The sequence below is a fragment of the Chelmon rostratus genome, chromosome 6 (genome assembly GCF_017976325.1).
Source record: "Chelmon rostratus isolate fCheRos1 chromosome 6, fCheRos1.pri, whole genome shotgun sequence".
NCBI classification, from domain to species: domain Eukaryota; kingdom Metazoa; phylum Chordata; class Actinopteri; order Chaetodontiformes; family Chaetodontidae; genus Chelmon; species Chelmon rostratus.
Window position 1 is genome coordinate 3,691,839 of NC_055663.1, and position 15,248 is coordinate 3,707,086.

The 15,248-nt window shown below is 44.1% G+C and overlaps 1 protein-coding gene across 12 annotated transcripts in view; it reads left to right on the plus strand.

Annotated features, from left to right (window-relative positions):
* mical3a (microtubule associated monooxygenase, calponin and LIM domain containing 3a) overlaps positions 1-15,248 on the plus strand; it is a 64,188-nt gene that overhangs the window by 28,289 nt on the left and 20,651 nt on the right. For 7 of the 12 annotated variants that reach the window (XM_041939787.1, XM_041939790.1, XM_041939791.1 and 4 more), the window contains 10 exons: positions 367-563; positions 741-859; positions 951-1,013; positions 1,159-1,335; positions 9,002-9,188; positions 9,849-9,943; positions 10,208-10,301; positions 12,810-13,005; positions 13,137-13,417; positions 14,488-14,649. In XM_041939787.1, coding sequence (XP_041795721.1) covers positions 367-563; positions 741-859; positions 951-1,013; positions 1,159-1,335; positions 9,002-9,188; positions 9,849-9,943; positions 10,208-10,301; positions 12,810-13,005; positions 13,137-13,417; positions 14,488-14,649 — 1,571 coding nt within the window. Of the gene's footprint in view, positions 1-366; positions 564-740; positions 860-950; positions 1,014-1,158; positions 1,336-2,301; positions 2,404-4,525; positions 4,637-5,126; positions 5,190-5,408; positions 5,523-5,700; positions 5,806-6,175; positions 6,290-7,128; positions 7,231-8,461; positions 8,570-9,001; positions 9,189-9,848; positions 9,944-10,207; positions 10,302-12,809; positions 13,006-13,136; positions 13,418-13,746; positions 13,840-14,487; positions 14,650-14,896; positions 14,989-15,123; positions 15,187-15,248 lie in introns of those variants that run through there. The other 5 variants (XM_041939794.1, XM_041939797.1, XM_041939796.1 and 2 more) reach the window with 4 other exon arrangements.

Here is a 15,248-nt window from a genome sequence, read left to right on the forward strand (position 1 = left end):
TAACAAATTTGAAATATGAAAGTCAGTCATCTCTCAGTCACTAAAATGGTGCAAAGTTCACTTTGCTTGTGATTGTAAAATGGCAGTCAACACAGCTACACCAATGCAAAAGCCAGTCATTTTTCATTCTCTCTTATTTTGTACACAGACAAATATTAATCATCATTCTGGCCTTCAGATCCTGCTAATCAAACAGAAGAATCACAATCCAATGTAATATCAGACGGCGGCTAAATTCATGTTACATTTACAGAAGCAGCGGACATTACGACTGTTTGGATGACTCATTTTCAGCCTGTTCTGCTTGTCCCTCATCTCTGTCGTTGCATTCACCGTGAGAATCTGTCCTCTTCCTCCTGCACTCAGCGACTTTGATTCCCTGGACGAGCGGGACCAGGAGAAGAACAACCAGTTGGGTTTTGACGTGGCCGAGAGGGAATTTGGCATCTCGCCCTGCATGACTGGCAAGGAGATGTCTTCTGTGGTGGAGCCAGACAAACTCTCTATGGTCATGTACCTCAGCCAGTTCTATGAGATGTTTAAGGACACAGTGCCACCTGGAGGTGAGAGTGGGTGATGCAGTAGGGCTGCTTCTTCTGTAGTATGCTTTTTGAAGTGTTGGCTTCTCACAGATGCTGTGATAACATAATTACCCATAATCCTGAGAGGATTTAAAGTGCCTTCTCATGCTTTTATGCTTTTAATCTTCCTTTTTTTTCTCTTTGTGGTTTTCTGCTCAGATAATCACAACTTGAGTCCTGAGGAGAAGGCAGCACTGATAGCAAGCACCAAATCTCCCATCTCCTTCCTAAGCAAACTTGGTCAGAGCATAGCAATTTCCAGGAAGCGAAATCCAAAGGTCAGTGTCTGAGAAATGCTTCTTGAATCATCAAAATAGCATTTCATCGTTGTCATTGGGGTTAAAATAGCTCTCAATGTGTCATCAACAGGACAAAAAAGAGAAGGATGTTGACGGTTTGGGGAAGAGAAGGAAAACCAGCCAGTCTGAAGATGTGAGTGGTTCTGACAGCAAAGCGTCTCAGATGTTGAGCTTCTGATTATCATTTTGTGCAGGCGGTCCAACCAGATCAGGCTAATTAAGCCCAGTAGACTGACAGCAACAGGCAAACATTCTGCTGTTTTTCTTCTTTCTCACAGGAGGAGGCATCCAGGAGCGCTCGTGACGACAGGTCGTCTGTCCCAGCTATCCTGACGGAGAGAAAAATGGACTCCTCCGCTGCGGGGAACCACAACAAAGTCAAGGTCATGGCCACCCAGCTGCTCGCCAAGTTTGAGGAGAACGCTCCAGCGCAGCACACAGGACTCAAGCGACAGGTATGGAGGAAGTCGCGTGCTTCATTCTGTGATTCTCAGGCTGTCTGGACGTGACAGGGGCTCAGATCACTTTTGCATACTCACTGCGGTTTGTTTCTCCTTTCAAAGAATATTTTGATTAATGTGCAGATTTGATGCTGTGAGGCAGGGCCTCTAGTCTCATGATGGACGAGCTGTAGGCCACGGTATTAATGAGCTGAGGTCCAGAATGCTAATATTGGTCAGGCTGGTTATTGTTCCCGGTTCGTGTAGGTGGTCTCACAATGCTGACTGGGCCTGGAGGGCTCGGGTGAATTGGTTCGCAGAGCTTTGGTTTGCTTGCTACTGAGAGTGGGAGGGAGGAGTGGGCCACAGGGACACTAGACAGTATTGTTGTAAGGAGAGAAAGACTGCTCTCAACTGATGCTGTTTGAGAAAATGTCTGTGTGTCACTGTGTGTCTTGGAATAGCTGCTTCTGATTTGATGTTTTTTTTTACATATTAAAGCTTCTGTTTTGGCCATCAGAACTCTATGAAAATAGCTGATTATATGATTATTTTAGTACAAAACTTAATAGTTAGTAATTATTAGATTTGTGGGGAAGGTTTGAGGTTTTATAAAGTCTACACAGTGTAGCAGTTGCTTGGCTAGAGGTACTTTATGCACACAATTTGTGTATTTCCTCTCTTTCCATCTATTATTGATGTACTTTCTGCATTCCATTTACTGTGTAATGTCTGTAAGTGCTATTACTACAGAGCTGTCTCAGCATGATCTTCATATGACTCTCTGTCATTTCCTTTTTTGTTTTGAATACATGTTTTCCAGCCACTCTGACTCCATCCACCCGTGATTCACTTCCTTCTTTGTTTTTTCTCTCTCTTGTTTCCACCTCCCATCATGGACTATTTCATGATGCCTTGCATGGTTATTCGGGCCTCTTACTGGCCAACCCCACTGTCACTCATCTTTATCTGACCTCAAAGGGGGAGTCTCTGCCCAATCTGGACTGCCTTTTGCCCCCTACCCTGCCTCAAACCCCTGTGAATGAGCCAGTGTACCTGGCACCCGTCCCCGCATGGAGAAAGGTAAAGAGTGGAACCTTATCCCCATAGTGACTAACAACTAGACTCGTCTAACCATATGTCCCTGTGGTGTGTCATAGTGGGGGAAGCTGCTTTGTGTTGTCCTGCACTTGTGTGAGCGTCACCTTCTCTGTAGACAGTCTGCAGATCTGTTGTGTGACATTTGGACAAATTCACTCAATAGCTCTTGTTGTGTGTTTTAACAAAACCTGTGTGAGTGTTTTTAACTTCTCAATCAAAGAGCTGTGCAGCCTTTGTGTGTGTGTGTGTGTGTGTTTTTTTTTTTTTTTTTTTTGTGAGAGACACACCAGAGTGTGACACCGTCATGGTTTCTCCTCTTCTCCTGTCCTGGTTCAGAGACGCACACAGCAGCAGGAGCAGCTGAGCATTCGCTACAAAGAAATGGTCAAGTGTCAAACACTGCCCAACAGAGGGGAGCAGGTATGGTTAGCTACGCTGGCCTGGTAGTCCTCCGACTGCTTTCACATCCCATAAAGTTCAGATTCCCCCCCTCTCCCCCGCAGATAGAGATGGATTGGCCTTTCGATCCAGAAGCAAGGGGGAGGGAAGGTAGCCTCAGCAAGCCAGACAACATTTCCTGAGCTCATTATACAAGATTCTGGAAAACATCCACTGAGAACCAAATAAGCCCCACGCAGATCAATCCATGAAATATGGGGAGTGTTCAGATGGTCTCATGACAAACAGCTTAGACTCTGTTACAAATAAGAAATGAAACATGATTCTGCAGTTGCACTGAATCAGGTCAGCGGCAAGCAGATGCAGATTTCTATATTTGTATATTATATATTTGCAACGCGCAGTGGCAAGCCCGTGGAATGATGGGTTTGTTTAGTCAGATGTAGAAGACTTCATTCATGCAAAAAATGCAAACATATACAGTCAGTGACATAATGCATGGTCATAAAATGCAAAGAGGCCAGGAATTGTTACCTAGCTGCAATGTTTGAAGCACAAAATGATAGCTGAGAAGAAGCGTGTATACATAAACATAATGGTGCACAGTCGGCTTTTGTTAGCAGCAGCCAGTTAAAGTTACCCTGTGTATGTTTCTTCCAAACAAACAAAGCTCCGATTACATTCATGTTTTTCTCACCAGAAAATCTTTGTGTGTGTCGACAAACCTGTCGAAAGCATTTTCTTCCAGTATTTCCGCAGTCTTGTTGCCTTTCCTGCTACTTTCCTGTGCCCAGAGAGCTCCAGTAGTTCACCGCCCCCTGCCATGTTTCCTCCCTCGGTATGGAAGTAGATACAATTAAACTTGGTATTTTGTTAGCCACCAACAACCCGGCTCATAGGTGTGTCGAAACGTGGCCCCCTGAGAGCTCAGATCCAGCGCTTCGTTCGCTGCGCCAGGCTCGGCACAAGGCCGCCCCGCTCTGCTGTTCTCTCATGTGAATAACAGAGTCAGCACAGTTCAGCGCCAGCACCAGTCCTCCCGCTGATGCTTTGAAAGTTGTCTTTTTTTTGTCTTGTCACTAGATTAAGCATTTGCCGCACAGGCATTGATTTAAAGCTTCAGACTCTCCTGTTTTATGGGATTTAATTCACTGCCGTTCTTAAATGTCCTCTCACTGCACAGTAAGCCTGTAGCTGCAGAGTAAATCTCGATAATCCTAAATACCTCTCTACACAGAGGGCTCAGGATATAGTCTTTAAGCCACTCTTATGTTCAGTGGTCATTTTTGCGTTTTGGCAAACGTTTGTTTCTGCTCTTTTCATTAAGTTAATCTCTCTTCATGCGCTGTCTGTGGGATTTTCTTCACCCATCTTCTGCTTTGCTTTATGTTTTGATGTTCACATAGGAGAAAGTTTCTCTACATCAAACTTTAAACTTTATTTCAAGGTTAATCACAGTGCCGGGGGATTGTATGTGCAGTGAATTGTGTGTGCGCCGGTGTGTCGAGACACCACACTAATTCCATTAACCAAACTGTTTGTTAAGCACAACAAGCTTTTGAAAGCATTCCACTGTATTATCCTACTGTTTAGCTCACCAATTAAGAGCGTGAAGCATTTCTACTCTCAGCAGTAGCTCATCATTTTCACTCTCACCTTCATCATCTTGTGCTGAATCTGCTCTCCCTGTCCCTCATCTCTCAAGGCCAGGAGTGGTGCAGACCAACAGTCCAGCTCGGGCTCTCGGAGCTGCCCAAAGAAAACCATTCTGCTCCCTTCTTCCTCCTCCACTTCCTCGCTCTCTCTTCACTCAGAGGTGACGCACAGTCTGCTGTATCTGTATCTCTGTCACGAATCCACGGCAAACCCATCCCCCGTCTCCTGACCCCCCCGCTCCCCTTTTTGCTCTCTAAAAGCACCCTTTCTAATTATGCCTGCCGTACCTCAGCTTTGACCTCTCCTCTGTGTTGCGTAAATAAAAACAAAATGCTTCATTTCCCCACGTGAACTTCCCAGAGAGGTTAAAGTATTGTTTAGCTCCCTGTGAGTGGGTTGTGTGTGTCATTATCAGAAGAGCTGCTTGCTTTCATGCTGAAGGGTATGTTGTTGGAGTGTGACGGCTTGTAAATACATGTGGACTCAGGGGACTTCGGTTAGTTTTAATTTATTGTGAGGCACCATCAAAGTCTTCACGACACGCTGTTCTCTAACACGGAAATCAACAGCTCCTTTTCTAAGAATCTGTTAATCCCCAATGCAAACCAAAGTGTTAATTTTGTATGTTTCTGCTCATTTCTGCCTTCAAGCATTTGTGTAAAAGTCCGGAGGAAGAGGAACTTGAATACTACGAGATGCCTCTGAAATACGGGGTAGAGTAAATGAATGATTGCATGGATTTGGGTTCAGCTTGTCACTGCTCTCTCTGTTTTTGTGGTTGGTGTTTTTTATTTGTATTATTTTTTTTTGAGATAATGGTTGGAGTCGCTGTAAAAAGACTTTTTTGCGGAACAAACAGCCAAGTCAGGCTTTTCGTGCATGTAAGCTCCACCCAAAAACATCAGTAAGTCTCAACTGAGCTTCCTTGTCAGGAGTGGGAGCCGCTGCACCTGACAGACCCAGGACCCATTCATATACCTGGTATACAGGAGAGGGCTGAGCGCCTGATCTCCAGGTTTAAGGGCAAACCTGATAGGCCACCAAAGGTGATCACCATGCATGGACGGTCCTGTGAGAACATGGATTCCTATGTTGCATCCTCAAGAGTTATTGGATACATTTCTTAGCCTTGTACTGCATGTAAAGAACATACTATTGGTGTATATATGCACATCCTCCTAAGTCTAATTCCCTATTTTGACCATTCTCCTCTTCTCTCTGGAGCCTAAGAAAAAGCCGTCCAGTTTCTTTTTAGAGCAGTGGAACTTGTCTCGTGACCTGACTGAGAGTCCTCATTCACAACTGTCCTCTCCGGGCTCTTCCAGAAAGGTCTGAGACTCTAACACACCATTCTCTGTTGCACTGAGAAATAACCTCCTCTGGAAGTTTTTACTTTCGAGAGCAAGATCGAACTCGAAGGATCACTGAAGCTTGTCCAGCCTGTGTTTATTTATGTCAAGTCGAGTGTGTTGTTTTGGTATTTCTGCTAGTTAGCCTGACTTCATAGCTGACTCACTCAGGCTTACATTACAGCATCAATTAAAGGCTGCCAGCTGGAGCTGTGAAAACAATGAGTAACAAACCATTTCCACAATGACAAGCTTTTTGGAAAGACGCTTGTTTTTGAAAAGGCAACAGAATAACTACAGTTTCCTCCTTGTGCATCCCTTTTCTGACTGAATCATCTGTCTCTCTGCAGGAGCCCGTAATGCCTCTGCAATCTGATGATAAAATGCCGTTATATGTGCTTAGTATTCAGGAGAGGGCCGAGCAACTTGCCTCTCAGTTTGAGGGCAAGCCAGTCGGACCACAGGTGAAATTTCCCCATTAACACAGAAAGCTGATTATCACACAAATTGTGGAGTGTTGCCCTGTTGGTCAATTTGGCCTTTTTAGGTGCCAAAATCTTCCTTGTATCCCCAGCAGGTTGTTGGCAGTGCTAGCTTAGCATGTCAGCATTCATAGTGTAAACTAGTGATAGCAAGTGGGAAGCATGTAAATAGCAACTCGTAATAGCGGGTAAACTAAATGGTAAGTGAATGAAAAAAAGATGTACAGTTTTGAGAAGGCGATGAATAGAAGTTTCTCTTTATGTAGTAAATGGACAATGGGAGACTTCCGTGGCTAATTTTGGCTGCAGAGGCTATGACTATAAAGTTTTTTTGAAGTGATGTAAATACAAACTCCAACCAACTCTGTTGGATTAATGAGATTTTAACTGTATCAAAGTACTGTTACTAAAAGCACTTTTATCTCAATAGTATCTAAGCTAGCTGACTACCGAGCTATTTAAGCTAACGTGTAACACTAACAGAAGACAGAAGAAAAAACATGACTAACTTTGATATTTAAGTCAAGTTCAAGTGACTTTATTTGCTGTTTGCACAGGTGCAGATATAGGAATATTATTAAAAAGGAGAAACTTAAAGAACATGGCTATAGTGAGTAAAAACTAGAAGTACAGTGTAGCTTACTATTACTTAGCAATTGATGCTAATGCATTAGCATAGAACAGCAGAGGGAATGAAGCTGACTGAAAGGGTGCTTTCCAAACAAAACTGATTTCATAGTTTTATTTCTGAAAACAATGCGAAACAGTAGTTAAAAAGCTTTGAACTAAGTTACTGTCCTCTGTCCGTCCTTCATGTGGAGCCTAAGAAAAAACCCTCGCGTTTTTTTATGGAACAATGGCACCTGGCCCGAGCCCAGTCTCCCCCTGGTTCTCCCTCCTCCTCCTCCTCCTCCTCGAGACAGGTAGTCATTTCTCAGCAGGAATGGAGTGTGGTGACGCTAACACGCTACACCTGCACCTGGTGATTCAGGAACCTGCATCGTCACTTCATTACAGAAGTTGCTTAACATGACTTAATCTCATCTAGGACTTGCCTTGAAGCTCCAGTGTGTAGGATTTAGGGAGATTTGTTGGCAGAAATGTAATAGCAATGTTATTATCACCGTCATGTGTCTGCAATAGCCCATAACAGACAAACCAAACACTAGCTTCGCCTGCCCCGGTTGTTCAGTCGGTTGCAGTCTGCAGCCTCGCCACTAGGTGCCACAAAATCCTGCACACTGGACCTTTAAAAGCTGTCTGCTTGGGAAATGTTAACAAACTCATTTGCAACCTAACTAAGTTGTTGTGATAAGTTTGTTGATATATAATCAGTCTGTATGACTGCAACGCTGTCTGAACAGAGATTAAAATATTCTTAGCTGGATTGTGCTTGAACTCGATGGAGAAGAAGAGCATCTCGGTAGCAAATATCCCATCTCGTGTAATTCCCACGTTGACAAACACAGTTCCAGCTGTGGCACAGTCACGACTTTGCAATGCAGTGGAACTGCAGCACCGCAAAGCGTGCTCAAACCTCATCCACAGCAATAGTTTGCATGGCTTAGGTTGGCCTCATATTACATGTGTGGCCTCAATTCTTCCCCTACAGAGGATAAACTGATCTTTTTTGAGTGAGTAGATTGAAAGCTAATCCTGGTGTAGATTAATGCTGGATTTAACTGAAGATGTTTATTGCTCGATTAGTAATACAACAGTGCAGTGGGAGTTTTTGTGTGTTTGTGAATGGAAAAATGAATGATTGCTTAACTTGAGTATGGAAGTAGTCTTCATTAGCAGTGATGTAGTTGTCATCTTTCAAAGTTGATGTCTTTGTTTTAATGCCGAGTTATTTGTTTGATGGCAGAAGTTTGTTTTTCTGAGCTACACTTGGTTTTAGGTGGTGTTGCCAGCACATTTTAACACTTGATCAATTAAGCATGGAAGCACTGCTTTGTCATGTGTAAATGTCCATGTTGGACACTACTGTTTGTGAACACCTTTTGTGTTTTAGCTCACGTTGCTATGCCAGTCTGTCTCCTTACACACTCCTCTTCCCCCTGTCTCCTTTCTGTTTTTCATGTTAACTTTCTTTTTCATCCCTCATTTTCTAATGTTTGTCCACCTGTCTTTTTTCCCTAATGCTGTTGATAGCGCTATGTAAGGATGTACACAGGTGGAGTTAGCTCATTGGCTGAGCAGATAGCCAATCAGCTTCAGTCTCAGGAAGATCCTAAGCCCCTACCTGAAAAGAGGGATTCGGTAAGCATGCTGTTCCCGCGGCCGTAGGCATGTGGCAGCGCAGATAAAAATCCTCACCTGCCAGCCGTTGTTGTTTTCCTGCATATCATCCACACCATGTCACGCTGCTGTCAGACTGATGTGTTGGTTTTCTGTCCCAGTTTAACTTTAATCCACCTCCCTTTAGCTGTAGAGTGTGTGTTTGCTCAACAAGTAGCTGCAGTTTGGGATACTGTTGTGTTTGTGATGATCCTCGGACCTGCTCGTCAGTAACCATTGACTTGCTCTGTTGTGGTTTCGTTATTAAGTAGCTCAATACCGAGCATACTTCGACAGTAGCCCGGCGTGTGAGCTTGTGCTTTGATGTCACCCGAATCTTTGCTGGGTTGAAGCCACTCCTTGCGTCTCCTTAATGTTTTCCTAACGACTGATCAAAGCTCTCTCCCTCCACAGGGCTCCCTCAGAAAAGAGTTCCCCGTCAACATCGGTGGCAGCGATGTGTGCTTCTTCTGTCGAAAGCGCGTATATGTGATGGAGAGGCTGAGTGCGGAGGGGAAGTTCTTCCATCGCAGCTGCTTCAAGTGTGACTACTGTGGCACGACGCTACGGCTGTCCTCCTATGCCTTTGATGTGGAGGACGGTAAGATTAACATTAAGATAAGTTTTCTCCCTGATGGCTCCATTGATTCCATCTGTCGTTAAAGTTCCTAAACATCATTGCAGCCAAAATGAACACCAACCGAACACCAGAATAAAACTGCAGTTTGAACAAATGTTAGCTTGAAAAGTAGCACATCTGTTCATGCATTTTAAAACCACCATCTGTGGAATTTGCAAATGTGCAACTTCAGTACTCTCCAGTGGTTGAATCAAAAAGGGACAAGGGCTTCTCTCATTTTTGTGTCATTTGAAAAAGCACCTTTTGCCTCTTAACGTGTTTAATTCTGAGCTTTAAAGACGTTGTGTTGCGTTGACCCCAGAGCTCAGTTCAGTGTCATGAGTCCGTATTTTTTCCTCTCTGGGAGGTGTCTGTTGTGCTGGAGGACAGGCAGCGGTTTGTTCATCCAGACAGAATAGCTGTTTTTCAGAGTTGCTGTGGGACTGAAACCCACTGACGGTCTCGACTGAGACAGAAGGAAGATTTCTTTTTTTTTTTTAATAACAAACACACAGTCTGCTTCTGCAGAACAGATAACGCCTGTGGATTCTGTGAGGTGAAACTTGTAGAATATGCATAGCATGTAGTTATTTATGCTGTGACTTTATTTGTTTTTGTGTGTCTGTCTTCTTTATCTTGCAGGGAAATTTTACTGCAAGCCCCACTACTGTTACCGCCTGTCTGGCTATGCTCAGAGAAAGAGGCCTGCTCCCTCCCCTGCTCCAGTTCCTGCTAAGGTACCTGTTTTGTTTACACATTGAAATCCTGGTGGAAATCAGGGTTTGCTGGCAAATAATGAAGAAATTAATTATTTGGTTTATCTTCGGAATGCAGTGCGTAGGCAGGAGCACGAATGCTAACATGTGGGAATCAGATGGTGTCTCGAGTAGGGAGCCATTTAATACTTCAACCTTTTGTTCTTGTGCTCTGACCTTCCAAAAGCGCTTGTGTCTTCCAACACTTTGCCATGGTTGACCTCATCTGTCTGTCTACCTTTGCAGGAGAACCAGGCGCCCCAAACCCCTATGGCGACCGTGGATGCCCCCGGAAGGGCGGTGGCAGCGGCAGCCCCCTCGGCCGAGCTCCAGCCCTCAGGTACCCCACTTTGCTCTCTTGCTGTGGTGGCTGCGCCCTGCCATCTGGCCATGGGCGTGGGAGTCCTGCTGCGCACCCTCTGCCGCACGCTCTCCTGGACCTGCCACCAGGTGGCACACAACCCCTTAGACTCTCCCTTCCTGTGTACCTACTGCATCTACCTCTTCTGCTGTTTCACCATCAATGTCCTGCTCAACCTCCTCTAGCATGACTTTCTTGTCCCTCCTTTCTTTCTCCCTTCCTTACTTCCTTTTACTCTTTGCTCACTAATGTCAGTGGGACTGTAGAGATTTAGCTGATTGTGTCGACTCACTGAGCCTGAGGAGCGTTCATGTAACTCTTGTGATTCTTCGTCTCAGTGACTGATTTATTTCTTCAAGATGCAGCATTCTTTCCGTACGTTAGAAGCCATTTTCTGACTTGTGATTGGCCGAGGCCGTTAAAGCAGCGCTCTGGCAGCATAATTTTAGAAATGAATGGTGCATCTTAAATTCATTTACTTTCCTTGGCTTGGAAATTAAAAAAAAAGAGTTGGACAGAGTTCTTTCTGGCCTGCTCTCCAGGCAGCAATATTAATCATTTCTTTACTCTCCTGTACAGCTTCCTATTCTGATTTTATTGATAGATGTGCCAGCTTTCTTAATTCAATATAGTTTGGCATGTAGCTACACATTCAGTGATTTGCTTACCTGCCTGTCTTTTAATGAAAAGCCAAGCTTGATTCTTTTGTGATTGTAACCTCTAGTGGCCTGTGACTGCCCTCTTTAAGCTCGACCTCCTCCTGTGTGATGTGTTTCTTTAAAGCCTGCTTTGTGATGTGTTTCTTTCTCTCTGTAAGCTGTTTTGCACCTACAGTGTCCCTCTTACTGAAACTCACCACACTGTGAAGTGCCTGTATCAGTGCTTTTGTGAGCTTTACCTTTCCCCCTCCTATCAGAGCAGCTTAAAACTGAGAGCTCTACTAGTGCTTGAATTCATGCCTGTGATTGGTTCTCTTGTGATTTTCCTCCTGCATCCCTCAACCTGTCACCCCCCGACAGATTGCTGCTAAGACACACTTGTGTTTGCTCAATATAGTTAATATTTGCCAAATTAAGTACATTGCATATTATTATTGAATATAATCAACAAGACTAGAAGGCGTGTAAAAGAATAGGTTGGTAAGATTCACATTAAAAGAATTATTGGAATTAGTAATTAAAGTGTAGGCCTGCTGCGTTGTGTAGCAAGTGTAGTATTCTGAACTAAAATTGTTACTCATAAATACTGTAGTATTACTAGAAACGTAATATAACATTAATTCAAGATGATAACAAAATGAAAGAATTACTAGAGATGGGCAACATGGAAAGATAGTATTACAATACCCAGAAGAGGCACATCATTATATGTGCTTGTTTTATGATGGAAAATCATTTATTGTGTAGATAAAGTTTACCTACATACTAATGGCAAGTCAAACTACAACCTAGATGTTTGTATAACTTTTTTAAGTCCTATTCCTAATGTTTCCCATACGTAATCAATGATGTTTATTATATTAAATATTGAAGATGAATAGATTGGAAATCTGAAATCAGTGCACTTTACATTTGTTTGGTCATCTGTGGCTTTAATGTTTAATTTCAGGCCTGGTTTTGATGGAAAGGTGAAGTTTAAACTGGGGAGTTTTTTCACAGCTGTCTTGCACTTACAGCCATGTTGCCTTGTTTAGGTAATAAAAGGAATCCATTGCATCTGTTGGACCACATCCCAAACACCACACATTCATTGTCACACCCACCCTTTTAAAGGGGGAATTTACATGAGGGTCATTGCTTAATGAGTCAGTCATTTTGTCCCGATTGGAGCTGTGGAAACGCGGCAAGTGTAGTATAATATATAAAATACTTGTTTTGATCCATTCCACCTACATTCGCTAATACCGAAGTCAATTTGAGAGGGACATTTTGGAAATACAGTTTTAAGATTTGCTTCTCAGGATGGGAAAAGGGCAAGGCAACAACCTTGTACCGTAACTGTAGTATCATGGAACTATTTTAGAGTGTTAAACCTATTTTTGTTTGTTGATACTATTTGCTGTAGGAATATAATCTAATGCAATAAATTCAGTTATAGATCTTAAATTGGTGTGTCCTTGTCAGTTTGTCCTGTAAATGGGAATAAGTAATTAAACGAGAAATGTGTATGGTATTGCACTAGTTTCAATTGTCAGATGTGTGATGGATTTTATGCCACTAGCCTGACATGTTCACACACAAACACTGTCAGGATTTCACTGATAGTGACACAGGGAATTTGTTTTGGTCCAGTTCATTCCCACAGACAGATAAGGCTTATATTTGCCCTTTCAGTCAGTCCTGCATGGCTCCTGCACTGCAGAGGGTTGTGTTCTCCTCTGCTCCTCTCTGCTGTTGCACCTGCCTGATTCTCAGTTGCATTTTTTGTGCTCTCTCCCCTCTGCCTCCAACCTGCGGTCTCCACCTTATGCTCAATCTTCGACCCCAGTACCGGAGGTCAACGGCCTGCAGGAGCCCAGCTTAGCTAAACGTCTGCGTGGAACTCCTGAGCGCATCGAGTTGGAGAACTACCGTCTGTCCCTGCAGAGGGAGGAGGAGCTGGAGGAGGTGCCAGAGGAGACACTGGCAGAGCATAATCTCAGCAGCGTGCTGGACAAGGCCACAGATGCTGACCTGGGCTCCAGGTAAGAGCATAAAAACCACTAAGATATGCACTTTTTATATGACTCTGTATGCCTTAAGCATGCTGGGTTTTTGGATTTCTCATTTGCTGGAATGATGATATTGATTGTTGGGACTCATCCTTTTCCAACAGTAGCTCAGAGTCAGACATGGAGGAGGAGGATGAGCAGGAGGATCAGGAGCAGGAGGAGGTGGAGGTGGAGGTGGAGCAGCAACCTACCAGCCCGTCAGACCTCGGTGGCGTTCCCTGGAAGGAGGCTGTAGAGCTCCACGCCAAACTGAGGGGCGACCACGGCGGGGAGGAAGAGGGCGAGGCTCTGGCTGACGCAGTCAGCAGAGACGGGGAAGTAGATGAGGAGGAGGAAGAGGATGAGGAGGAAGATGAGGATGAAGAGGATGAGGAGTCAAGCGATGGTAAATTTGTTTTTCGTTGTTGTTGTGATTGCAGCTTGTCCTGTGAAAACTTGAAATGTAGTTTGTATCCTTTGGTGTGTGTTAACACCCTGTCCAGACTCCACTTGACCTGTTCAAAACTCCATTTGCTTTCTATCAAAGTCTGTTTCATGTGAAGTGTCACTGTCTCAAACATTGTTTTCCTCATCCTTTGTTTCTTTCCTCCTTTTCCATCCCCTCCTCTTCATTACTTCTCCCTGTGTCCACTGTGTTTGTGTGTACTCGTGGATGTGTGGCTCTGGATGTGTTGTTTTTTTTTGTGCTGGGCGTCTGTCTCCCCCTGCTGGCAGAGGGCGATTACTGCCCCTGGGATAGAGAGCTCCAGTCAGGCCTTTGGCTGGAGAAGTACCTCACAGATGAAGAGGATGTTGGTACATTTAAAGGTAGCAGCAGAACTGCCTGTGGATGTGTTTGCAGTACCTTTGAGTGTGACATTTAAACGTGGCTGGTTTGGGCTTCTTTTTCAAGGTTTTTTCTACAATAAGAGCGTGGCTTTTATTTTTTTTATTGTCTTCGGTTGCAGTTGTGTTTTTGAAGGATTTTGTGTTCATAAGTGAATTTCTTTTAAAGAGTTACTGTGAGTCTCATCCCATTTAACCTGCTGTTTAATACCTCTGTTTTGTTTGTGCTTTAATACTAATCTGAAACTGTAAATGTCAGAGATTTTTGTTTTCCTCCCAGGCCCTACAGATTTGGTATTGAGAGGCAAAACCGGTCTGTTTAACAAATGGATATTATTATTATTTTTAACATTATATCTTTGAAGCTCTTCTTTTATGGTTTGGTTTTTTGCAGCCTAGTGCATGCAGCCTCCCTCCACCTTGCCACTCCGATGATTTTTTTAATGCCACTGTATTCTAACTGCCTCTCTACCTTTTCTCTTTCACTTTTGTCTCGTCTCTCCCCCCCTCTCTTTTTCTTCTGCCCTATTTCCTGGACAACTACCTTGGTCTCTCTTTATTTGTTTCTGATCTACTGGTTCACACACAACTTGCAACTGCACTACACCATATGCTGACACCCTCATTTAGCCAGGAACCTACAGATCCAACAGGTTCTGCAGCCTGTGGATCCTCAGGCCATTCCAGGTTTGGTGAGAACGCACCTGGAGTCTGAGGGAGACAAGGATGGCCAGGCGGCCTCAGCCTCCCAACTCTCCCAACCCTCTGAGCTCACGCAGCCCTCCTCCACAGGTAACCCACCCAGAGGAGCTGAACAGATGGGGTTTGGACTGTGCGAGTCCCAAGCTGTAGGCCTCAAAGAGTGAAGGATCAGGGTCATTTCACCAGTGTGGCTGCTGCTGTTCTGTTTGTATGTCTGTGTCTGCAACAGGAGGAGCCACCTCCCCCAACTAACCCACCTTTTTTTTTTTCATTTCTCTGATTTTGTACATTTTGTCACATTGCTTTTGTTTCTTGGAATGTCTAATTATGTGTTCAGTCTTTTAATTTGTCATTCAGAGTTGCTGTTGGTCCTCTGGGGTGAATTTAAAATTCGTCAGCCATGTCCCAGTGCACCATATAACCCCCCTTGTCAGTTCTTTTTGATTTTGTTCTGCTTTGTTCTTTTGTGTTCTGCTATGTTCTTTCCCATGTGCCTAATTTAATTTACTGTTATTTCCCTGCCATCTATCCCTTGTTGTTCTGTATCTTCTGGTTTGAACGTAGCCCCTGCCCACACATCCGCCCGACACGAGGCAGTGAGAGTCTGGTTGGAGTCCATGTCTGGAGGTAGCACAGACTTAAAAGGGATCACGACATCCCGTCTTAGACTCGTACTCTATCTGCTGGCA